Source organism: Mobula hypostoma, chromosome 7 (genome assembly GCF_963921235.1).
Source record: "Mobula hypostoma chromosome 7, sMobHyp1.1, whole genome shotgun sequence".
Lineage (NCBI taxonomy): Eukaryota > Metazoa > Chordata > Chondrichthyes > Myliobatiformes > Myliobatidae > Mobula > Mobula hypostoma.
In genome coordinates, this window is record NC_086103.1 from 135,396,628 (window position 1) to 135,423,203 (window position 26,576).

Consider the following 26,576-nt stretch of genomic DNA (forward strand, 5'->3'; position numbering starts at 1 on the left):
TCAGAACTGGCTCGCACATAGAAGACAGTGGTAGTGGTTGAAAGGAATTATTTGAGCTGGAGGTCTGTAATTAGTTGTGTTCCACAGGGATCTGTGCCGGGACCTCTGCTGTTTGTGATGTATATAAATGACCTGGATGAAAATGTAGATGGGTGGGTTAGCAAATTTGCAGATAATACCAAGAAAGGTGGAGCAGTGGATAATGTAGAAGACAGGCAAAGAATACAGCATGATATAGATCAGTTGCAGATGGAGTTTGACCCAGATAGATGTGAGGTGTTGCACTTTGGTAGGGCAAGTGTGAGGAGACAGTACACTGTTAAGGGCAAGAACCTTAACAGTGTTACTGAGCAGAGAGATCTTGGTGTCCTACTTCATTGCTCCATGAAAATGGCTACACAGGTCAATAGCATGGTTAAGAAGGCTTATGGAAGACTTCATTACATATAGTTGAGGCATTGAGTTCAAAAGTCAAGAGGTTATGTTGCAACGTAATAGAACTCTGGTTAGGCCATATCTGGAATGCTGCATATAGTTTTAGTCTCCCCACTATAGGGAGGATGTTGAGGTTTTGGAGAGGGTACAGAAAAGGTTTACCAGAACGCTACCTAGTTTAGAGAGGTGTGCTATCATGAGAGGCTGGATGGACTTGGGTTGTTTTCTTTGGAGTGGCGGAAGCTGAGGGGAAATTCAACAGAGGTTTATAAGATTATGAGAGGCATAGATTGACAGGGAGCATCTTTTTTCTCCCCAGGGTAGAAATGTCTAATACCTAAGGGCATTAAAGCTGAGAGGGGGTAGTTCAGAGGGGATGTAAGGGTTAAATTTTTATACTCAAAGTGTGGTGAATGCCTGGAATGCACTGCCCGATATTGTGGTGGAGGCAAATACATTAAAGGCTTTTTTAAGAGACATTTAGATAGGCACATGAATATGAGGAAGATGGAGGATTATGGACATTGTGTAGGTAGGAGGGATTACTTTTTAGCTGTTTTGGCACAACGTTGTTGGCTGAAGGGCCATTCCATGTTCTATTTAATATGATTGTTGAGTTTGCTCTTCCTGTTCACAAAATGGTATTCCTGCAGTTCCCCAAAAGAAGCATTCGATTTTGTTTTGATTCAAATTTGACGAGTTTAAGGTAACATCAACTCTATCCCTCCAATTTCTTTTCATACTGAAGGATTGGATGAACCATAGATTTCTCCAGTTAAATGTTGAGACAACTGTAGTTATTTTGGTATCTGCAAATGACATAGACTTCTCTCGCATTCCATCTGCCTCATAGTTATCCTAAGGTTTAACTTGCAATCTGTATGACTGTTTAATTCCCATCATAAAGAGCTCCCTTTCATAAGATTAATCCATTCTGCCTTCTTCTCAATTCACCTGAAAAAGCACTCATTCACACATTTGTTAACTTCATCATATCAAGCTAATGTACCTAGATTTGATCTTGTCAAAATTGCAGCCTATTCTTTCACTTTACCTAAGAGTCGTGCTTACTCATCATTGTCTTTAGTCCCCTACACACATAGCCTCCAGACTCATGTGTATCCTTCCTCTTTCACACCTTTTACCATAAAATTAACTCTTTCAACCAAGCTTTCCATTACACGCCATTCTTGTTGCTTCAGTTTCTATTTCAATTGATTATATCTCTGTGAAGCACTTTAAGAGCATTTTCTACATTAGATACATTCAACAAATACAAGTTGTATTAACACCAGCATGACAAAACCTAGCCCTCTGCTCATTTTCCATAAATAGTTCCCCAACAAGGATCAACTGAAAATCATCAGGAATAAGCAGTTGAAATCAGTTTTCTCTGCACATACGGAGAAAGCAGCTAGGTTTACCTTTTTCCTATATGTACCAACAGCCTACTCAATTAATGCCACAAATAAAAACAAACGAACCAAACACCCTCGGAATATTTTTCTTCTACTTTTAATTGTTAAAGCAAGGATATGACCATTGAACAGAAAATGAATCCAAGAGATCTTTGCACAAAATTTGTTTTTAAAGTCAGTGAACACGTAGATAATAATAATAATAATAATACAGATTATTCAAGGTATTAGTTGTGTGATAGAACGGGTAGTGAAAAAAATCATTATAGATTAAAATGCTACTTCAATGGTAGACAAAAAGACAATTCATTGTGCTGACTTTGTGATAAAAGTTAAAATACTTTGGTTTTAAACTTTGTACAAAATCACATTTCAACAGCAAATTATAATTAGCCATTATGTAATAATAATGCAAAGATGAAAATTTCACATTAAAATACAATCTCTCTCACATCAAATCAATTTCATTGCTTAATTTATAGCATATGTACCAGTGGTATTGCTCTTAATGCATCCCTTTGGTGTAGAATTTGTACAACTGGAGTTGAAAATGCAAACCCATTTCAAAGAAATATTACCCATAACTGGACCCATTGATGTACTATATTAAGTTCCAACACCAACAGCAGCAAAACAAACAGCTAAATGCAAGATCATTTTGAGAATGCTGGGGAAGTACCTGTGGCACCAACTTAACCAGGATTGGCACTGAACTCTTTTTAATACTATAACCAGCTAATATTAAATTGGTTCTGTCCAAACTTGAAAACTGCCTGTAATCTATGGAATAATCAAATGTGGAAAAACATGCACTTATAAATTGGATAATTCTTGCTCATGATCATTCAAACTGCAGAATGTCTCATTTGATGAAGGATTGGAAAGCCAGACAGAGTGCCATCTTGATTCATTGTTATGGAGACTTAAAATGTTTAAATGAACATAATGCAGATATAAAAACAATTATGCAATTAGGTTTTCCATAATTTCAAAGCAAATACTGAAATCTATACTTGAATACAAAAATGAAATTGTTATAAATACAAATATTTCCCTGAAAGCAACACTTTAAAGGAAAAGTCTGGGTCAACAATTGGGATTAGCACCCTTGTTTAAATATATGGCTTATTACACAGCAATAAAGGCAGTGCACGGTACTAGTTAGGTGACTGATACATTGTTGCACAATTTCATCCATTTAAGTAATCCAGAAGGAAAAAGGCAACCAGTATGAAAGCATTGATCTTTTTGTTGTTCAGATCAGAACTCTCAAAATTCTTGAAAACTTTCCAATAAATGAAGGATAATCTAAAATAAAAACAAAGAATCAGTTGTTCAAAGTAATTTTAACATAAGCAAGCCCTAATACAAATAAACTAGTCAGCTAATTTTTAAAAATGTACAGCTGGGGGTGGGGGGAGTAGTGAAATTCTGCACAATGATAAGAATATCTATAGACACATACAGTTGCTATAAATGATAGAAGTAGATGGCAAAACACTGCTGGAGCTGTTAACATGACATTTAAGGCAAAGTTCCCGTTCCAATATCTGGGTCAATACTTAAAGTAACTTTTCAAACTTTTAAAAATACAGTGCAGATAGATATAGATTTTGCCATGGTAGTTGTAGTGGTTACTGCAACACCATTACAGCTCGGTTTGCAGTACGGAGTTCAGAGTTCAATTCTTGCATCCTCTACAAGGAGTCTGTACGTCCGCCCCGTGGAATGTGTGGATTTCCTCCCACAGTCCAAAGACATACCAGGTAGAAGGTTGATTGTTCTGTGTTTTGGCTAGGGTTAAATAGGTGGGTTGCCTGTCTTGTTGGGCCGGAAGGGGCTGTTCCGCGCTTTATCTCTAAATAATTTTGAACGTGTACACAACAGTTAATGTTTTCTGTGTTATTTCTTCAAAACACTGACAAACATACAGCTTTTGGTGGAGAGGCAGTGGAGAGGCCATGGAGAGGAAAAGAGAATTGATTTCAAAGTGGTTCTTTCATTACTTAATTTCTATAAAAGGAGACATAGCATCCTTTGGGTAAACTCCATGAGTTTGGGTGAGCTTAAAGACATCAAAGGAAAAGCTTCTGGTGAAAATAGCTGGTTCAAGTTTTGTTTTCAAGAGATCCCCATACAAAAGGTAGCAAAGCATTATTTGGAAAGAAATAATGCAAGAGAATTATAAATGTTTGGGCCAAAATTAATTCTTTTATTAACATCAGAAAAAGTGGCCTTATTTTAAATTTCATCACTGGCACAGAAAATGTTTCCTGTTTCTAAATGTTGACTTACAAAATCAGGTACACTTGAAATGTAAACACTTCGGAATATCCAAATTTATTTATTCCTCCTTCCTAAGATTTCCAGGTTAATGCTCTTCTCAAATCCGCAGCACAAAAAATGATTTTATAATAGAGGGAATTCTAAGCACAACATGACTAGTACAACATTTCTTTTAACTCCATAACTGGCTCAAGTACTAAAGGGAATTATATCAGAATATTCAGGAAATATGATGATTTATAGACATTTGGAAACAAGGAAACAAGATAAATTTGCAAATACTGCAGATAATCAGTATAGACTGCAAAGGGAGGTTATAAGAAAGAGCACTTTTAACTTGTATCTACCATTCAACACATCAGTTTTTCCTAAATTTGTTTGCAAAATACAAATGGAACAAAATGGTACTTTGAGAGTTTGCTTACCGTATAAAGAAAGCTGCAGCATCAAAAATTAATAACTGAAAAATATCAATGCAAGAAACAAAGTTAGTGACGTATAATTTGACATTGACTTTTTGATCCCATGCAACTTAAAAATCCATAAAAATGTGAACTACCAAATTTTTCTGTTGCTAATGCCAGAAGTAGTAAGATCACAAATTAATATATTTACTATTTGATATCCCTACAGGTCATTTAGCTCATCAAGTCTGTTGTCTGTCAGCGCATTCCAATCAGTGTCATTCCCTTATTTGTTTTCATGCATCTTATTTTGCCTTTCACATGTCTATCAACTCTGCAATCCCCTGCCAGCTTCCAACACAGTGAATCTTTGGGATTCGTGTGGAAACCAGAGGACCAGGGAAAACCCACATGGTCATAGGGAGAATGTGTACACAGACAGCACCCAAGGCCAGGATCAAATTAACAGTAACAGCTATCAGTTAGCTCCACTGTAGCACCCAGGAGCCATATGTGGTTCAACGCGATCAATTAGACTGTTAAGCTGTGCCCTCCTCTTCTGTCACTTCAATCCCTGCTCTTGAGCTCTGGAACAATCATCTTCTACCTCAGCACCTGCCCCTGCTCAGACGTTTCAATCCTTAACTAACAAAGGCTGAGAAGACAAGTTAGGGCATAGAAGGTGCATTATATTGAGGGAGGGGAGAAGAAACTGGCTTTGAACATCACATGACAAAACAAAACAGATGCTGGAAATATAAAATAGTAACATAAAATGCTGGAAACAAGTAGAAAGGAAAACTTAATATTCCAGAAATCTTAAATGAATTTGGTTTTTATATAAAAAATATTCTTTGTTCTTCAAAAAGTTCTGTTTCCTTCAAGTCTGAAGAAGTCCCCTCCATCCCTAACAAATGAACTTGGCTGAAAGCCTTTCACACAGGTAACTCATTTTTCCTATTCTGTTGGAAAGAATGCTTCACAGAACAGTTAAGTGAAATTGGAAGTACTTTTCATGAACTTGAAAGCTTTTCCATTTTTGATACAAATGCTGTGGTTAATAAAATAAAACTTTTGGTTGATATGACGTCTATACCTACTTTTTGCGGTCCTTATCTTTCTTCAGATTCATTTGTGGTGTGGTCTGGAATGCCTGGCCTTGAAGGAATTCAGCTGCAGCCTTCCTCTTATTAAATATACTCATCTCCTCATCCAGAAGGCTTTTTTTCTCATCCAATTTCTTTCTCTCGTCCTGGTGCATTTTCTTCAAGTGCTCAAATTTATCTTGTAACTGTAAGAAATTTAGAAAAAGTAGTCAAGCTCACTCTCCACAAGATGGCAGCAAAACCAATTATAAAGATTAGACCGTATTGCTTGCAAGAAGCTTGGTACAATGCCAGACTTTCCAGCTATCCTATGGCATAATGATTTCCACCATCTCATGACCAATCTGCCCACCTCTAGTTTATGAGATTGCTTCACCCTACCCAATAAAAAAAGACTGGATTTCTAATATACAGTGTACATATATTACAAACATGCACAGTGTGTGCATATACAAAATCTAGACCATCTAAAAGTTGGATCACAATTTTAAAAAAAATCAGGGCTCAGTTTATGAGATTCTACAGATAAAGATATCTTGATTCAGAAAGCTGTTGCTTTCACTTAGAAAGTTAAAAAGTTAACAGCAATAGCCAATATACTTTTAATACTCAGGGCTATAATAATGCTTTTACAGAAATTAAATACCACAGACGAGAAATTCAACACCACAGCAAGGAAAACACATTAACATAACTGCACATTATGGAGAAATTTTAGTTTACATTAGATTCAGACTAATTATGTGTACATCAAAACACAGTGAAATGTGTCGTTTGCTTGAACAACCTGCACGCCTCAGAATTAGTTGCTGCACATTCTGACGATGACCTAGCACGTCTGCAATGTTCCACTGAACAACACAAGCAGCAAAAACAAAACGGTAACAACAGCAAAGCAAACCTCTTTCCCAACCAGCCACCCACACAAGTCCCAGGACAGGCTGATTCTGGTCCTTATACCCAGATCGGTACTCAGACTCACAAACATTTGGCCTCCACCTCAGGATGCTAATCATGGGTTTGAACTCTGGGCCTTGACTTCCAGACTAGGGCAAACCTCCACCCTTGGTGACGCTGGCCCTTATGGATTCCTTCAGGGCTCTACCTCCGGTCTTCAACCTTTGGCTTTGCACTCCGGACTTGGCTGGGTTTGACCCTCGGACCTCTACTTCCGCACTTGCGTTTTCTTTATTTAAACCTAGCATTATCATTGCTTTTAATTTCATAAACATTAACTATTTGCATGAACACTCTAATATTCTTTGCTCACAGATGCAATTAATTTGCAACCACTGATGTCTGGTGACCAGATATTTAACTCAAGAAAACAGAAAGTGTAGACCATTTGGCCTACGAATGGTCCGATATTCAATATCATCATGGCTGAACTGTCTCAGTGTCAGCTCCTCTCTGTCACTGGGTGTACTTAAGGTAGAGGTTGATAGATTCTTGATTCTTATGGGGGTTAAGGTTTACAAGGCCCCCTTGGGAGAATGGGGTTGAGAAGGGAAAAAAGAAACCAGCCATGATTAAATGGGGGAGCAGACAAAATAAACTCATTGGCCTAATTTTGTTCCTACATTTTATAGTATATAACAATTCCCACAGACATTAATTCTTTTAAAAATCTGTTCGTCTCTTCCTGAGTTCTTTCCTGGCTTCTTTATGATCCTCAAGGACTCTGTTTGATTCTAACTTCCTAAGCTTTACATACTTTTCCTTTTTCTTCTTGACTAAATTCATCACTTCCCTCAATATCCAAGGTTCTCTTACTTTGCCAATCTGGCTGAGTGGTGCCATAACATCAACTTCTTACTCAATGTCAGCAAGACCAAGGAGATGATTATTAACCGCAGGAGGAGGTAACCAAAGGTCCATGAGCCAGTCCTCATTGGAAGATCAGAGGTAGAGAAGATCAACAACTTAAAATTCCTTTGTGTCATTATTTTGGAGGACTTGTTCTGGGGTCAGTACATAAGTGCAATTACAAAATGTGCACAGGAGCACCTCTACTTCCTTAGGAGTTTGTGAGGATTACTCACGACATCTAAAACTTTGACGAACCTCTAAAGATGTCTAGAGGAGAGTATATTAGCTGGCTGCATCCTACAAAACATAGTGGATACAGGCCAGTCCATCATGGGTAAAGGTCGTTCAGAAGGAAAAGATGAATTATAAGAGGAAGCTGGCGACTAATATCGAAGAAGATACTAAAAGCTTTTTTAAGTATTTAAAGGGTAAAAGAAAGTTGAGGGTAGATATAGGACCAATACTAAATGATGCTGGAGATATTGTAATGAAACATGCAGAGATGGCAGAGGAACTGAATATGTATTTTGCATCAGACTTCACAGTGGAAGATGTCTGTAGTATACTGGACATTCAAGAATGTCAGGGAAGTGAGGTTTGTGCAGCGAAAATTACAATTCAGAAGATGCTCAGGAAGCTTAATGGTCTGAGGGTGGATAAATCTCCTGGACCTGATGGAATGCACCCTCGGGTTCTGAAGGAAGTAGCTGGAGAGATTGCGGAGGTGTTAACGGTGAGCTTTCAAGAATCGGTAGATTCTGGCATTGTACCAGTTACGCCACTATTTAAGAAGGGAGGGAGGCAGCAAAAAGGAAACTATAGACCTGTTAGCCTGACATAAGTGGTTGGGAAATTATTGGAATCGATTGTTAGGGATGAGATTACGGAATACCTGGAGGCACATGACAAGATAGGCCAAAGCCAGCATGGTTTCCTGAAAGGAAATCCCTGCCTGACAAACCTACTGCAGTTCTTTGAGGAAATTACAAGCAGGGTAGACAAAGGAGATGCAGTAGACGTGGTGTACTTGGATTTTCAAAAGGCCTTTGACAAGGAGCAGCACATGAGGCTGCTTAGCAAGACAAGAGCCCATGGAAGTACAGGGAAGTTACTAGCATGGGTGGAGCATTGGCTGGTCGGCAGAAAACAGACAGTGGGAATAAAGGGATCCTATTCTGGCTGTGGGCCGGTTACCAGTGGAGTTCCACAGGGGTCGGTGTTGGGACCGTTACTTTTTATGATATATGTCAATGACTTGGACTATGACATTAAGGGATTTGTGGCTAAATTTGCCGATGATACTAAGATAGGTGGAGGAGCTGGTAATGTTGAGGAAACAGAGAGCCTGCAGAGAGATAGTTTAGGGGAATGGGCAAAGAAGTGGCAAATGAAATATAATGTTGGTAAGTGTATGACCATGCACTTTGGTGGAAGAAAACGGGCAGACTATTATTTAGATGGGGAGAGAATTCAAAGTGCAGAGATGCAGAGAGACTTGGGAGTCCTTGTGCAAGATACCCTAAAGGTTAACCTGCAGGTTGAGTCTGTTGTGAAGAAGGCGAATGCAATGTTGGCATTCATTTCTAGATGTATACAATATAAGAGCCAGGATGTGATGTTGAGGCTCTATAAGGCACTTGTGAGACCACACTTGGAGTACTGTGTGCAGATTTGGGCTCCTTATTTTAGAAAGGATGTACTGACATTGAAAAGGTTTCAGAGAATATTCACGAGAATGATTCCATGAATGAGTTACCATATGAGGAACGTCTGGCAGCTCTTGGGCTGTATTCCCTGGAGTTTAGGAGAATGAGGGGGGATCTCATAGAAACATTCCAAATATTAAAAGGCCTGAACAGATTAGATATGGCGAAGTTATTTCCCATGGTAGGGGATTCTAGGACAAGAAAGCACATCTTCAGGATTGAAGGACGTCCTTTAGAACTGAGATGCGGAGAAATTACTTTAGTCAGAGGATGGTAAATCTGTGGAATTTGTTGCCACAAGCGGCTGTGGAGGCCAAGTCATTGGGTGTATTTAAGGCAGAGATAGATATGTTCTTGATTAGCCAGGGCATCAAAGAGTATGGGATGAAAGCAGGGAAGTGGGGATGACTGGATGAAGTGGATCAGCCCATGATTGAATGGCGGAGCAGGCTCGATGGGCTGAATGGCCTACTTCTGCTCCTAAATCTTATGGTCTAAGCTCTCTTCACCAATGAGCACTTCTACACGAAGCGTTGTCACAGGAAAGCCGCATCCATCATTAGGGACCCCCTCCACCCAGGACATGCTCTCTTCCATCAGGAGGTGGTACTGGAGCCTCAGGACTCTCAACCAGGTTCAGGAATAATTATTAACCCTCAATCATCAGGCTCTTGAACCAAAGTGGATAACATCACTCAACTTCACTTGCCATATCACTGAAATGTTCCCACAACCTATGGACTCACTTTCAAGGATCCTTAATCTCATTTTCAATATTTATTGCTTATTTATTTAGTATCATTTCTTTCTTTATTATTTGCACAGGTTGAGTGCCCAAGTTGGTGCAGTCTTTCATTGATTCTATTACGGTTTGAATTCTATTATGGATTTATTGAGCATACCTGCAAGAAAATGAATCTCAGGGTTGTATAACGTACATGTACTTTGATAATAAATTTATTTTGAACTTTATCCTTTCTTCCTCTTGGACCATACCTGTCCTGTACTCTGTGCAGTTGATCTTTAAATATCCTCCATATGTCAGATGTGGGTATACCCAAAGACTGCTATTAACTCTCCCAGTTCCTGCCTAAAACTCTAGTAACTTACCCCTGCTCCAATTTAATACCCTGCTACAAAGTCCATACTAATCCTTATCTACCGCTATCTTAAAACTTGAATTGTCGTCACTGTTCACTCACTGGAAGGTCAGTCACCTGGCCAAGCTCAGTACACAACACCAGCTTCTCCTGTTGGACTATCTACATATTGATTTAACCTTCCTGGATGCACCTAGCAAACTGTGCCCCATCTGAACCTCTTGCACTCAGAAGGTCCCAGTTTATATTAAGGAAACAGAAGTCCCCCATGACAAGAACCCCTGCTGTTTTTATACCTCTCCTTAATCTGCCTGTAGGATAACTGGGGGGGGGGGGGGTCTGTAAAAAATTCCCATCAGAGTGATTGCACCCTTCCTATTTGAGTTCTACCCATATAGATTCAGTGGTAAGTCCTCCAATATATTCCCTCTGACTTGTGATATTGTCCCTGATTAGTAGTGCAACTCCCCACCTCTTTTATCTCTCTCTCCATCTTGTCTAAGACATTGAAACCCAGGGACATTATTCCTGGCCCTCTCTCAGCCAAGCCTGTTTCGGCCACAGCATCATAGTTCCATGTACTGATTCATGCTCCAAGCTCATCACCTTTCTCCATAATATACCAAGCATTAAAATACACACACTTCAAACTATCCTTCCCATTCTATCTATTACTTTGCTCCTGCCTGTTTTTTTCTGGCTCTGACATCTACCTTCTTCACTATCCCTCCACTTTCTGACCCCATGCTCTGGTTCCCACTCCTGTACTAAATTAGTTTGCACTCTCCCAAGGAGCAAACCAGACGGTCAGGAAATCGGTTCCCTTCCAGTTTAGGTGCCATCCGGTCCCTCTTGTACAGGTCACCATTGCCCCGGAAAAGGTTCCAATTATCCAAGAACCTGAAACACTGCTCCTTGCACCAGTTCCTCCGCCACTCATTCATCAGTACTATCATTCTATACCTGCCCTGACTGGACAGTAGCACCAGCAATAAACCAAAGATTACTACCTTGGAGGTCCCACTCTCCAGCCTCTTCCCTAACTCCCAGTACTCACTGCACAGGACCCCTTCCCCCTTTCTACCCCTGACATTGGTGCCAATGTGCACCACAACCTCGGGCTGCTCAACTTCCTCTGAGAATATTCTGCAGCCGCTCTGAGACATCCTGGACCCTAACACATGGGAGGCAACACGCCACCCTGGCGTCTCTCTTGCGGCCACAGAAACTCCTGTCCGACTCCCTAACTAGGAGTCACCCATAACTATCTCCCTGCCTGATTTTACCCTTCCCTACTGAGCCTCAGATCCAGCCACAGTGTCACTGGCTGCTGTGCTCTGACAGGTCATACTCCAGCAGTATTCAAAGGAGCATACTTGTTGCTGAGGGTAATGGCCACAGTGGAGCCTTGCACTAACAGTTTATTCACCTTACTTCTCCTGAAGGCCACCCACCTATTATCCTAAGTCTGCACCCAGGGTGTGACCACCTCAGTAAAAATCTCATTTATAAAGTTTTCAGCCTCCTAGAAGGTCCTGAGTACATCCAGCTCCAGTTTCTTGACCTTGTCAATCAGGAGCTGAAGCTGCGTGCACTTCCTGCAGACGTGCTCATGACAGAGACCTTTAGGTACCCTGCAATCCCCCATCTTAGTGGAGGAGCATTTCACTGCTTTAACTATCACCCTGATTACACTTGTAATAATTTTGACTTCTTAAGCTTAAGTTCTACAATCAACTGAATGATTTCAAAAGACTCAATACTCTTAGCCTTCACCTGTTCAGCCAAAGCCTCCCACACTCACCCTGGCCCACTCCAACAACGGCTGCTCCACTTACACCATGCTGTTTTTTATTGGCTCTTGCTAAGTTACTAACAACTTAATTTCCTGGTCTGCAGACAAGTCTTAACAGTCCCCACTTGCCTTCTTTCCCCGAGGTAAATTATCCAGGATAGATAATTTACCACCACATGAAAACTGATGTGTTGGCATTTCTTCTTGCAACATCTTCTCACTGTAAATTAGAGCAGCAACTGAGACTTTCACCTACTATAATGCAATAATGTCATTTAGCTAATTCAATGACAAGGAAATAATCCGCAGTTTACGTGGAAGTAAACCCACTCATTACAAAGATCTTATGTTAAGAAACACAAATTTACACTAATGACATTAAAATACAATTTCAAAGCTTTTAAATTCCAACAATGAGGCAGGGTATTATGATCAGTGTGCAATTGGGAGCTGAATTTGTTGCCATAACTCAGATTGTTGATCTTAACTGTCTGTATAGGAAGATGTTGCATACATCAGAAAATAAAATAATAATTAACTTTGTGCAAAGTTATATAATAGTGCAAATAAATTTTCAACAATATCTACCCACAATGTAGAGAATGGTATTTATTGAATAAAATCTGCCACAACTTCATACAATGCTTACCATGCACCTTTCAACAAAAGATTCAGTTAACCATCCATTGCCAATATATACTGAACAGTATTTTCTGATTTCAAACTCTTTGCATACAAAGCAGAAATCAAGTTTTGTGCAAGCTTTAAATATTAAAGTAATCAAATCTTTTAGTACCTCCCTCTCTGCCTCTTTTAGCTGAGATTCTTTTTCTTTAACTCTCATCACAAACATTTGCCTCATTTCTTCCTCTTTCTTATGAAGCTCACCAAGAAACTCATTTCTCTTTGCTTCATATGTTTCTTGAAGGCTAGAAGAAAGTATCAATTACTTGAAATTAATTATTTGATAGAGATATAGCCTTAACACAAGCATACCGATATAATTCAATTAAATTATACTAAATTGGCAAGAGAAATAGAATCAATGCTGATTAATTTTTTGGTTATAAACACACTCAGCATTCCCTGAATTTAAGTTTCAATTGTCCTTCCCCCATGGGCTTTCAATAGGACTTAACAATGGAACTTACTTTAGGACGATTATTTCCTTAATCAATCACAGTGAAACGGAGGAAGAAAAAGGACAATGCAACTAGAACTTGCTGGATGAGTAGGAGAAACATAACAGATGGCATAAAGAGATGTCATTTGTGAACCTACAGTGAGAGACAGTAGAGCTACTAGGACTTGGTGTTTCAATCCCTATGTTGACACAAAGGAAGAAGTCAGATCTGCAGCTACCATGAAAGGGGATAGCCTACTTTGGAACATACATGAAAGTCAATAATGGTGTGGGTGCAAAATTGGCAAGAAAAGCAGTAATTAGTGTTTCTTCAGACAAGAGATGTATTTAATACTCTACTCAAGGGTTCAGGTCTTCTTAATGTTTATTAAATACTTACGGCTGGTTATTGAGGCTCTTAATGTCTTAATGGCTCCATAGATATCTACTCTCCACATCTGCATTTTTTGCTGAGTATTCTCAATGTATTTCTTAAAAAGAAGCCTGGCTAAATTTAGTTTCTAAAACTTCACCCACAACTCCTTTCACGTCTTTTGCTTACAAATAGTGCTTCTAAATAATAAATTTGCACATGGAATATTTGGACCAGTCCTAACTTAGTCCTTTCCTCAACCTGTTCCTGTTCTGAAATGGAAATGTTTTACCAATCTGTTAGCTAATTTCCACCCTTCAGCTTCATGTGATTCACTCTCTTTTCCTTTCCTTTCAATTTCTGTCATATTTTTGGTGACACATTTTGAATAAATAACCATACTGAGTCCACAGCTACTAAAGTTACCACAATTACAGTTTTTCCTGCAAGGCCAACCCTTACCCTGTTTTTTTGCCCCTCTCCTCAGTTTTATCAATTCTTACAATGTCACCTCCCATACCTGTCTCCCTTCATACCTTCCCTAGCCAAGGATTCTCCTCCACCCAGCCGAGAATGGCCCTCAGTCAGTTCTATTTCTTGGATTCTAGCTTTACTACTTCCCTTTCAAATCAGAACAAGAGGGTCCCCTTTATTCTCATCTTTCACAGGTTTCCATGTTCACTGAATCCTCATGTCATATTCACAAGTATAGTATGATGACATTAGCAAAAACATCCTTCCTCCTCTTCATTACTCCATAAACCTGGACTTGCACCTACAATGCCAACAAAATACTCCACTGTCTTCTCACAACCTCCTTTTAAGAGAGCAGAATGCAATTCTTGTTGCTTTATTCCCAACACCCACCTTTCCAATCTGCTTTCCCCAATGTCTGGATTTACAACTGATCCTCCAGATTAAAACAAAAATCCTTTACGTATACTTCTGAATGAAGGTCTCACGGCAGAAATGACTCTGATGTTGTGGTGTTCGCTGAACATGGCAATTAGCATCACCAGTCGAGGTGACATCCTCAGTGTGCAGTTGTTGGTGTTCCTCTCCGGGAGTGCTCATGTTTATGTAGGCCCTCCTTCACTTGTCTTGGTCCTAATTGGCTACATCTTCAATTGACCTTTGAATTCTATCAGCTAGTGTTTCTTTGGCTCTTAGGGGTTTGTAGATGGCGTCTATTTCAATATGTTTGTTTATGAAGTTATTAGAAGAGAACCATGCTTCTAAAAATTCTTGTGGCTGCTTCATGTTTGCCTGTACCAGCACCTCTGCTGCATCCCAGTTACGGTGGTGTCCTTCTCAGTCTTCATTTACCGAGATCAGCGACAAAGGATCACGCGTCTGTACTGCCAGTGTGTTCCTGTAAACAAGTTGAGAGTTTATGTCCTTTCTGGCCAATGTAGTTCTTGTTGCAGTCTCCACAGGTGGTTCTGCACACCACATTGTTTTTGTCGGTTGTCTTTGCTGGTACCTTGCTCCTTTAAGTAAGCTTCTTTAAAATCGCCGTCGTTGGTTTGTGAATGATTGCGATGCCTGAGGTTCGAACAGTCGTGCTGTCATTTCTGAGATATTTTTGATGTAGGACAACGTCACGCATTTCAATGTGCATTGATTAAGGTCTGCGTGACTCTCTCTCCTCACTAAGCATCTCCTGATGAAATTCCATGGGTATGCGTTGTTCTGGAGTACTTTGAATAAGTGCCTCTCTTCCCAGGCCTGAAGTTCGGTGGTGCTGCAGTGCATTTGTGCATTCATAATGATGGTGTCGAGACTAGCGCGTGATTTGGATTTAAGTGAGGGAGAGTTGCGCAGCGTCAGCCTCACTCTCTCTTCCCAATTCCCATCTGGATCCAGTGGCAAGACAGAGTCTAGACGGCTGGAGATGGGACTAGGCGCAGTGGATGACCAGGACGTCTTCTGTGTCTTGTCCTGCTCTACACGTTCCACAACGCTTGCAGAGACCGCCTTCTTGACCATTGGACCTTCCGCTGGTCTCGTCCGCTCAATCCACCGGAGTCTGTCTTCACATGCTGGGATAGACAACTCCCTATCTCACTGAGGGTTTGAGACCCGTCGGCTACCCTCACCTGGTTTAGCTGGCTTGTTGAAGCCGTTGCCTGGGGTGTGGCCGCTGTCGCATGCAAACAGCTACGGGGAGCCACAGGTGAGAGCTGAGGGCCAGGTGGGGACCAAAGGTATCATCTACGTATCATATGCAGAGGTCGAGTTTGAGAGCTGAAGAGGTGTGAGCTAATAGAATTCAAAGGTCAACTGAAGGGGTAACCAGTCAGGACTGAGGCAAGCAAATGGAGGTCAATATAATGCGAGCACTCCCAGACAGAAGCACCAACAACCGCGTACTGAAGATGTCACCTCGACTGGTGATGAAATGTCTGTAAGCTAACTGTCAAGCTCGGTGAACACACCCTAATGCCTCCATCCGAGCTGCCAATATTCACCACCATCCTAAACAACTTTGTTTGTTGCTCCACGGATCTTGGCTACCCTGAGTAAATCCAGAATACTGCCATTTTAAATTAGGATGCAAAATACTTAAATAAAGATAGCAAGTGGTGCATTGGCAGGATTTGTAATAGTTAGATCTGAGAAGAATATCAAATGAGCTGAAATTTGTGGATGCAAAACTAGGCAGCCAACCAAGGAAGTATTAGTAATAACAGTGCCAGAAGATCTTAAAGATATGATTAAGGTTGTCAGAGGGAGTGATCAGGTTCATAGCCAGAGCACTATAGTACAGAAGCAGGCCCTATGGCCCATCTAGCCAGTTGTGAATCATTATTCTCCCATCGACCCGTACCTTGACCATAGCCATCCGTTCCCCTCCTATCCATGAATTTATCCAAACTGCTCTTAAATTTTGCAATAGAACCTGCATCCATCACTTCCACTAGTAGTACACTCCAAGCTCACACCACCCTCTGAGTGAAGAAGTTCCCCCTCAGTTTCACCTTTCACCCTTAACCCATGACCTCTAGTTCTAGACTCACCTAACCTCAGTGAAAAAAGCATTTTTTGCATTTACCCTCTCTATATTCCTCAGTTTTGTATGTCTTTGTCAAATCTCCCCTCATTCTCCTGCACTCCACAGAATAAAGTCCGAACCTGTTCAACCTTTTGCTATAACTTGGGTCAAGTCCCAGCAACATCCTCGCAAATTTTCTGTACTCTCTCAATGTTATTAATATCCTTCCTGCAGGTAGGTGACCAAAAGTGCACACAATACTCCAAATTTGGCCTCACCAATGTCTTCTACAACTTCAACATAGCTGTCCAACTTCTGCACTCCATACTTTCGATCTTGGCCTCAAGTGCAGACTTTGTGGAGTTTGCTCATTCTCCTACGATTGTGTGGGTTTCCTCCCAAATCCCAAAGACATTACTGGTCAAAAGGTTAATTGGCCACTGCAAATTGCCCTTTTGTGTATAGGTGAGTGATAGAATCTGGGGAAAGTTGATGTGAAAGTGCAATTGGACAGCTCATGTGCTCTATGGAGACAAGGGGCTATTTCCTTCTTGATCTATGACTATGACTGATATATCAAGGCAAATATATCTCATACATGGAATTGTAAAGTTTTGTGACAGAGGACCCAGAGTCAGAAATTGCACTTGGGAGTTCAGACAGATAATTACACAGCCAGCAGAAAACAGTAGCTGCAAGGATGCACAATTTGCACAGGATTGTAAATCTGTAGCCTCAATGCTTTGCTGAAGCAAACTGCAGTTCAATAGGTTAATAACACATCAAAGGTTGTGAGCTATCAGTGCACTTGTGAATGCCAATCATATGGTCATAAGTGATAGATTGAAAGTGGACAAAGGAGCCAAAAATTGATCTTTGCGTGAATCCTGAGATCTTTGAAATGCAAGTAGAATAGCTAAGGCCAAAGATGTTTTAGTAATGCTTAAACACCCAAGAAATCAATTAAATAACCCTGATAAGTAACTTGCAGTGGAAGTTGTAGAACATTTCAGAAGTAATACACAGTGATCACAATATTGTATTAACTTGCTGAATGCTATATTTTCAACTCTATTTATACCTGACTGGCTTATTATTTGGATCCGTGTCTTTGAATCCCATCTCTTCTAATTTGCAGCGACGATAGAGCTCATAATGCCTGGTGTGGGTCTGCTCTCTTAAGTCTTCCATGTTCACACAAACAAGCATCTCTCGCAGCTTCACAAAGTCACTGTGGTTCTCATTTTCAACTGAAAAAAAAATTTGAACTGTCAATTAGAAGTTGGAAAAAATTCTTGGAAATAATACACAGGCAAGTTAAGAACATAACAAAATGTCTTAATTATTTTAAAAAAATCTATTGACACAATAAAGATTAGTATCAATTCTTAAGAATAATTAAGGTCCTTAAAATTCAAAGAATGATCAATTATTTTTATATTTAATAAATTAGCTGTAGACTTACAATGACAAAAAATACAAAGGTGCAAATGTAAGAGTGAACTAGTAAAGATCAACTACCTCTGCTATGCACCTGCTAACCACTTTCGCTCATTCCTCTTTCCAGAGCCTGAAAACTGCAATTAATTCTACTTCATTGTACTCAGTGCTCAAAGTGTGCTCGCCTGTGCAAGCTGATGATTGCTTTGTAGAACATCTCCAATCAACCAGCATGCAAGACCCACAGTTTCCAGTTACCTATCAATCTTGCATTTCACTCTGACTATGACTCTTAACTCCCACACCATTCAAATTTTATCTGCACTTCCCAGGTTCCACAGAAGGTTAGTGATCCAAAAGGACACAGCCTCAAGAGTAAAGAGCATCCTTTTGGAATGGAGATGAGGAGGAATTTTTTTTTAGCCAGAGAGTGGTGAATCTGTAGAATCGTTGCCACAGGGAGCTGTGGAGGCCAAGTCTTTATGTATGTTTAAGGCAGAGGTGAAGGAAATGTAATTAAAAACAATGTGATAGAAATTTTGTATTTCCAGTCCAGGTTTGAATTTAAACTGTACAGCAGTAGTCAGATATCGTGTTCATTGCCATAGACTTTGCACAGCAGGGCTGCTTTCATCATCATATAACCAATATTAGAACTGCACTTCAGGAGACCAGGCTGTTGGGTTGTGAATTGCCCAGACTATAGAGCACCTAGAAATTAGTGAGTGATATTTTCACAATAACTTTTATTCTTAGGACAAATAGAGCAGCATAGCAAAAATCCTGGGAATAGAGTTACAGAGTACAGAAACAGGCTGTACAGACACCACTTTCAGGCTATTCATTTTTGCCCAGCTATATTAATCCCATTTGTCCATATTAGTTTCATGTTTCCTCGCTGACTTTCCCATTTAAAAATCTAAATCCCTCTTAAATATAGTAGTGGCATCTGATTCCACTACCTCCGCTGGATTATATTCTAGATATTAACCATTCTCAATAAAAAAAAACAGAAAATTCTTTCCTAAAAATTATAACGCCTTCCTCTTAAACCTGTGCCTCTTATTCATCATTCACCTAGCTGGAAAAGAGATTTTGACTATTTGCCTCTCATGACCTGATACAATAAGTTATTTGAAGTATTACATAAAACTCTAGATGTAGATTCGAAAAACCTCCGTCTAATCAGAAATCTGTACTGGGAACAAACTGCTGCTGTAAGAATAGATGGAGAAGTGAGTCAGTTTACAAAAATCAAGAGAGGCATTAGACAAGGGTGTGTTTTCTCCCCTGAGTTATTTAATGTGTACAGTGAAACAATATTACAAAAAATAAGAGACATTTTGGGAATCAAAGTTGGCAGTGAAAACATCAATAATTTCAGATATGCAGATGACACTGTGTTAATTGCAAGTACGGAGGAAGAACTACAAAACTTAATTGAAATAATTGTTGAAGAAAGTCCAAAAATCGGTTTATCTATCAATTGCAAAAAGACAGAATGTATGGTGATATCCAAAAAGGAGAATCCTATCTGCAGGCTGAGAATAAACGGGGAAGACATAAAACAAGTACAGAACTTTTGCTACTTAGGAAGTTGGGTGACATCAGATAGCAGGGGCGACATGGACATCAAGAGAAGAATAGGGATGGCAAAAGACACCTTTATGAGAATGAAGAGTATACTGACCAATACTACACTAGGCATGACAACCTGCCTCAGAGTACTGAAATGTTATGTTTATTCAGTTACGTTATATGGCTCAGAATGTGGGACAATATCTAGTAACATGAGCAAATGAATTGAAGCAGCAGAGATGTGGTTCTTGAGGAGGATGCAAAGAATATCATGGATGAAACGAATATCTAACGAGGATGTCATGAACAGAGCAAACACAAAAAGAGAAATAACGTATGAGATCATGAAAAGACAATGTAACTTCATTGAACATGTGATTAGGAAAGAGGAGTTAGAATGCATGGTAATTATGGGAAAGATTGAAGGGAAGAAAGCAAGAGGAAGACAAAGACAAATGATGCTGGAGACAGCAGCCAGAGAACTGGAAATGAATACCAATGAATTGATCCACTTGACCCGAAACAGGAGTGTGGGGGCCATGGCAGTCAAAGCTCAAACTGGGCATGGAACCTGATGATGATGAGGTTGATGATAGTATACCATCCCAAACTTACATTCCATGCCCTGACCTATGAAAGCAAACCATGTGTTTTCTTCACCAGCCTATCTACCCGTGTTCCTACTCCCAGAGAACTACAGATTTGGGCCCTAGGGTCTTTCTTTTCAACAATATGCCTTACTGTCCCACTATTTACGCATGTCTATGTCATACCTCTATTTGACTTACAAAATGCAGGGCTCCAAGACAACACAGCAATTAAAATGATATTGAGAAGTTTTCTGCACAACAAAGAATTAAGAAAAAATATCTTCTGAGCTAAACACCTAAAAAGACAGATACATTTACCCTCTCTAATATCATTTGAGCCTGTTCCACCATTCAATCATGGTTGATAACCCCCTCCCCAACCGTCACATACTCCCACCTTCTCATTGTAACCCTTAACCCACTTCACCAAACAAGAACCTATTAATCTCTGCCTTAAATATACCCAAGGACTTGTCTTCACAACCCTTTGTCACAATGAATTCCACAGATTCACTACCCTCTGGAAAAATTCCTCATTTTCTGAAGGATGCCCCTTTATTCTGTGGCTGTGCTCTTGGATCCCAGACTCTTCCACTAATGCAAATATCCTCTGTGCTCTTGGATCCTAGAATCTCATACCAATGAAAACATCCTCATCTAAAAACATTAAAAAGGTCTACTTTCTTTTCTCACCTTGCACAACTCCCCAGGGATATTGACGAGCTTTAACCATTTTATTACCAACTTTCACTTCCTCTGTACTTCCAATTACAGCAAAAGGTAGGTGGCCCTAAATTTGAAAGAATTAAAGAAGTATAAATAGGTCAATAGAAATATAGCATGGCTATTTGTTTGCAGAGAAAATAAATCTTAAATTCAGGTGGCTCATCTGCTTATATACATTTTGTTTTAGAAAAAGGGTTTTAAAAGGAACATACAAAGTAAATAAAAATTAAAGCTGCAAATTAGCAGATCCATTCTTTTCAATAGAGAAATTTTTAGTCAAGCAGTAGTGCTGAAAGCATGCAGCTATATTTCACTTCCCAGTTAAATTAATAATTTTCTCTGTATAAAATTCTACTTTTAGAACACTTTCCTATTTTTTCCCCATTCATAAGTTTATAAAGCTGGGTTGAATTAAACTATGATACAGTTTTGCTACAATTACTTACATTCATGGTTGAATTGATTTTTGCTACTGTTTCATCATCAATTGGAAATTGATAGATCTGTACACCATTACTAACCAGTTCTCCCATTATTTTGATTTTAAATTTATGAAGTTCATTTTTAGCAATGGTGTCAGCCTTTGCAATCACTGGAATGATGTTCACCTACAAGAACAAAAAGAAACACTGGATATCATCAACAGATATTCTATAAACTTCTAAAAGGATAAATTATACTTCCAATATATTTTCTATTGAACACCACAGAATAAAAGGCTTTCACAAAACCTCAGATGCACAATGCTGCTTACATTTGAGGCATTGTTAAATGGAAATTTAATAAGGTTAAACGGAACTCAATTCTGTTGCACACAAAATTCCACCTTTGATTTTACTACTACACTTTGTGTTAGATACGGAGGTAAAAACTAGCCTGTCATTAACAGTCAAAAGACTGGAATCTATTACTATTGTACACACTGTAGTTGCAGTGCATTTAGAAAATAATAATAATAGGATGTGGCAGAGTTAACATGGATTTATGAAAGAAAAATCATATTCCAACAAATCTGCAATGAGTTTTTGTTTGTAACAAACAGAATAAATGATTGCAAACCAGTTGAAGTAGCAATTTTGGACTTTCATACGACATTTGATATTTACAAGAGAAAATTAAGCAAGATTAGAGTGCATGGTGCTGGAGATAACATACTCACACAAATTGGTTAGTTGAATGGCAAAAAAACCTAGCGAAAACTGGTCAAAAGGTCATTTCTGCAGATTCTGTAAGAGTTGATTCTAACAACACAATCTATATCACTGATATGGATGAGAAGATCAAGTATAACATATCCTAATATGCTGATGATACAAAGATGGCAATGTGTGCCAAGAGGAGGATGTAAAGACTACTGGGACCTTAAAACGGCAAAGTGAATAGGTCATGGTAGATGAAATAAAATGTGGAAAAAAATAAAAGTTCATCCATTTTACCAGTAAAAAAAATTAAGAATGCAAAAGTATTTTTAATGCTGAAAGATTGGGAGATGATGTTGTTGGTAGTCAAAAGGAACCTAGTGTACTTATATACTAAGTATTAAAAGGGTAACATACAGACATGCAAGCCATTAGGATTGCTTATACCCAGAATATTGATGGCAACATCTTGAAACTGCACTAGTTTGACTTCTGGTCCAAGAAATTTGTCATGAGGTGTAGTAGACAAGCCCAAAATGATTTTGTTATAATTCTTACAGAGCTTAACAGAAGTAGTTAAAGGCAAGATGTCTCCCCAAGTAAGGAGATCTAGAATCACGAGTAACTGTCACAAAGTGGTTGGTGAAGGAGGACTACAATGAAAAACTTCTTCAAACAAATATAAGCAAATATCTAAAATTCTCTATGGTGAAACTCTGGAGGCTCAGTCACCAAGTGTACCCCAGCCAAAGATCAACAGGTTTGTGGATTATTCAGGAAATCAAGGGGAAACAGCTTACCGAATGAAAATGGGAGTGAAGTAGATCAGTAGTGATCATACTGAATAGTGGAGCTGACACTAGGGCTGAATGGAGTAAACATGCATTAATATTTTTAATGGAAAATTACAACAGGGAAGCATGGTTCCTAAAGAAAAAAAAAATCCATTTACCTCAAGGTGTACATAAAGCTAATGCATCCACTACCAGCTGGTTATATAATCAATCTAGTCATGTCAAACTACTTCCACAATGTGTACTATAACTCAGAGCTTGAAAACACATGCTAAGAGCTTAGTGTTCAGCAAATTAACCTTTTTATTTTAAACGTTTGTTCTAAAGAAATGAAAATTAAATCCATAAGTTTTATCATTAATTGGACAGTTAAAAAAATCATTGTAACCAAACAACTTAAAAATAAACTTCAACATTTTTGCTAACATATCCTTAGTAATCTTAAACAAATTAAAGCAACTAACATTAATCTAATTAGCATTCTGAGAAATGTGCATATGCAACAAATTTCATGAAATCAAAACTAATATTCAACATGTGTATTAAATGAACAAATTGATCAATCTGAAGAAGACAGCATGACTGATGTATAACAGTTTGCTCACTTTCCAAAAGGTTCAATTTAGCTGATTCGGCAGAATATTATGGAATGAATGGCCTGTCCCTATGCTGTCATGTTCTATATTCAATAGTTCAGTTACTATGCTTGATTCAAGCAGATCAATTGCGTCAATACAAATTATGAAATAGCTAGTGTGCTCTCATGCAAACAGCATTTTTGAAATTTTAGGAACACCAGAACAGGCATACATCATTTATTTCTATTTTGCCAGTTAGATAATGGACAGTGTATAATATTGTTCCAACTCCACACAAATTGCTATTGTGTGTGTGTGTGTGTGTGCGCAAGTGTGAATTGAAATCAATTCTGTATTTATTTACTTCACTCCCACACCACATAAATTCTGTAAATGTTTTATTCTGTATCGCAAAATTGGTCATGATCTGCAAATCCTATAAAAGTGAATTTCTATTACCTAAGCTTCTATGATCTGGAGCTATTCATACTCTATAAATCCAAGTAGACATTTCAAACACTGGTCTGAAATTTGTATTGCCAAACTTAAGCAACTCTAGGCCCATTTACTATTGTAGCTGCAACTTCCAAATGATTTCCAATTCACTGGTACTTTCGTACCAAGATCTTACTGTATTCAACTCCCATTGGTACCATAACAATTCAGCTTCTGTGCGTTTTTAATTATTCAATGTATCTAGTAGTTTTAATCATCAGGACAAAGAATGGAATTCAGGGGTAAAGCTAAAACTTAGTACAGCCATCTTTTAAAAAATATAGTGAACGATAAAATCTCAAGTAAAAGTAAAAGGCTGGAGCAACAGGAGCAACTTCATTATCATTGGAACTTTTTATACTTTACTAATATACACAAAACAGCAAAGCTTACTAACTACAATATTGCCTCAGGATCACAAGTAGTGAGTTGCCTTTACTAACCATGCTCTTTTTCAGTATCCAAGTAAGAATATTTCAAGATGCGATTTAAAAAGAATAGAAATAAAATGGGGGGGGGGGGAGAGCTATGGAAAGTAGTGGGCACAGCCCTCCCGACCACTGAGTCCATTTACATTGCACGCTGTCACAAGAAAGCTGCATCTGTCAAAGACCCCCACCATCCAGGCCATGTCCTCTCTTGTTCCTCCCATCAGGGAGGAGATAGAGGTTTGCTTTTACTACCTACATAGACTCTTTACAATGCAGGTTCTCTATATTATCTTTATTTTCACACTTTGTCTTCTTTTGCACATTGGTGTTGCCAGTCTTTGCCCATGTTTTATTGTAAAATCTTATTACATTTCCGTTTTCCTGCAAATGCCTGCAAGAATGTACTTCTTCGTGCCCAACGAGAAAGTAGTAATCCGCCTCGATGACGATCATCCAGTAGCACCTGCATCCACCGCGATGAAGTGTTTTGAGAGATTGGTGATGAAACATATCAACTCATGCCTGAGAAGTGACTTAGATCCACTCTGATTTGCCTACCTGAGCATCTGGTCCACAGCAGATGCCATTGCATTAGCTCTTCACTGAACCCTAGAACATCCACACAGCAAAGATGCATACAAAAGAATGGTTCTCATCAACTACAACTCAGCATTCAATACCATCATCCCCTCAAAACTAATTAATAAGCTTCAAGACCTTGGCCTCAATACCTCTTTGTGCAATTGGCTCCTTTATTTCTTCACTTGCAGACCCCAGTCAGATCAGATTGGCAACTAGATTTCCTCTACAATCTGCATCAGCATAGGTACACCACAAGGCTGTGTGCTTAGCCCTGATCTGCACTTATGACTGTGTGGCTAAGCACAGCTCCAATGCCATATTCAAGTTTGCCAACAACTCCACTGTCATAGTCTGAACCACAAGAATTGAATTGACTTTATTCCTTACATCTTTCACATACACGAGTAAAAATCTTTATGTTACGTCTCCAATTAAATGTGCCATGTGCAAAAATGGAACAGTCAATGTAATATAGAGCACGCTCAAATCAGTCTGATGGCCTGGTGGAAGAAGCTGTCCTGGAGCCTGTTGGTCCTGATTTTTATGCTGCGGTTCCATTTCCTGGACGGTAGCAGCTGGAATAGATTGTGGTTGGGGTGACTTGCGTCTCCAATGATCCTGCAGGCCCTTTTCTCACACCTGTCCTTGTAAATGTCCTGAATCATGGGAAGTTCACAACAACAGGTGCACTGGGCTGTCTGCACCTCTCTCTGCAGAGTCCTGCAATTAAGGGAAGTACAGCTCCCATACCAGACAGTGATGCAGCCAGTCAGGATGTTTTCAATTGTACCCCTGTAGAAAGTTCTTAGGATTTGAGGGCTTATACCAAACTTCCTCAACTGCCTGAGGTGAAAGAGGCGCTGTTGTGCATTTTTCAGCACACAGCTGATGTGTACAGACCACGTGAGGTCTTCAGTGATGTGGATGCTGAGGAACTTGAAACTGTTCACTCTCTCAACCCCAGATCCATTTATGTCAATGGGGATTAGCCTGTCTCCATTCCTCCTGTAATCCACAACCAGCTCCTCTGTTTTTGTGACATTGAGGGAGATTTTCTTGACACCGTGTCAGAGAGATGACTTCTTCCCTGTAGGCCACCTCGTTATTGTTTGAGACAAGGCCAATCAATGTGGCAAATTTAATTAGCAGATTGGAGCTGTGGGTGGCGATACAGTCATGGGTATACAGGGAATAAAGGAGGGGATTCAGTACTCAGCCCTGAGGGGCTCCTGTATTGAGAGTCAGAGGGTTGGAAGTGAGGGAGCCCACTCTTACAACCTGCTGGCAATCTGACAGGAACTCCAGGATCCAGCTGCCGAAGGCAGGGTCAAGACCGAGATCTCTGAGCTTTTTGTTGAGGCTGGATGGAACTACGGTGTTGAATGCTGAACTGTAGTCCAAGAACAGCATTCTCACATAAGCATCCTTCTTCTCCAGATGTGTAAGGACGGTATGTAGAGCAGTGGCTATTGCGTCATCTGTCGATCGGTTGTGTTGGAAGGCGAAATGTAGGGGGTCCAGCTTGGGTGGTAGCAAGCTGCAGATGTAGTCTTTGACCAGCCTCTCAAAGCATTTGCTTATTATTGAGGTGAGTGCAACAGGACGCTAGTCATTCAGGCATATTACCTTGGTCTTAAAGGTGCTGTCGAATTAGCATATAGGAGGGGACAGTG

At 39.5% G+C, this 26,576-nt stretch overlaps 1 protein-coding gene across 1 annotated transcript in view; it reads right to left on the minus strand.

Moving 5' to 3' along the window:
- Nucleotides 1–1,934: 1,934 nt before the first annotated feature.
- Nucleotides 1,935–26,576, minus strand: part of septin10 (septin 10) — a 61,848-nt gene continuing 37,206 nt past the window's right edge. The window contains exons 5-11 of the mRNA XM_063054070.1: nt 21,331–21,492; nt 20,852–20,948; nt 17,632–17,800; nt 12,856–12,988; nt 5,644–5,834; nt 4,565–4,599; nt 1,935–3,161 (exon numbers count right to left, since the gene is read on the minus strand). Coding sequence (XP_062910140.1) covers nt 4,593–4,599; nt 5,644–5,834; nt 12,856–12,988; nt 17,632–17,800; nt 20,852–20,948; nt 21,331–21,492 — 759 coding nt within the window. The 3' untranslated portion in view covers nt 1,935–3,161; nt 4,565–4,592. The remainder of the gene's footprint in view (nt 3,162–4,564; nt 4,600–5,643; nt 5,835–12,855; nt 12,989–17,631; nt 17,801–20,851; nt 20,949–21,330; nt 21,493–26,576) is intronic.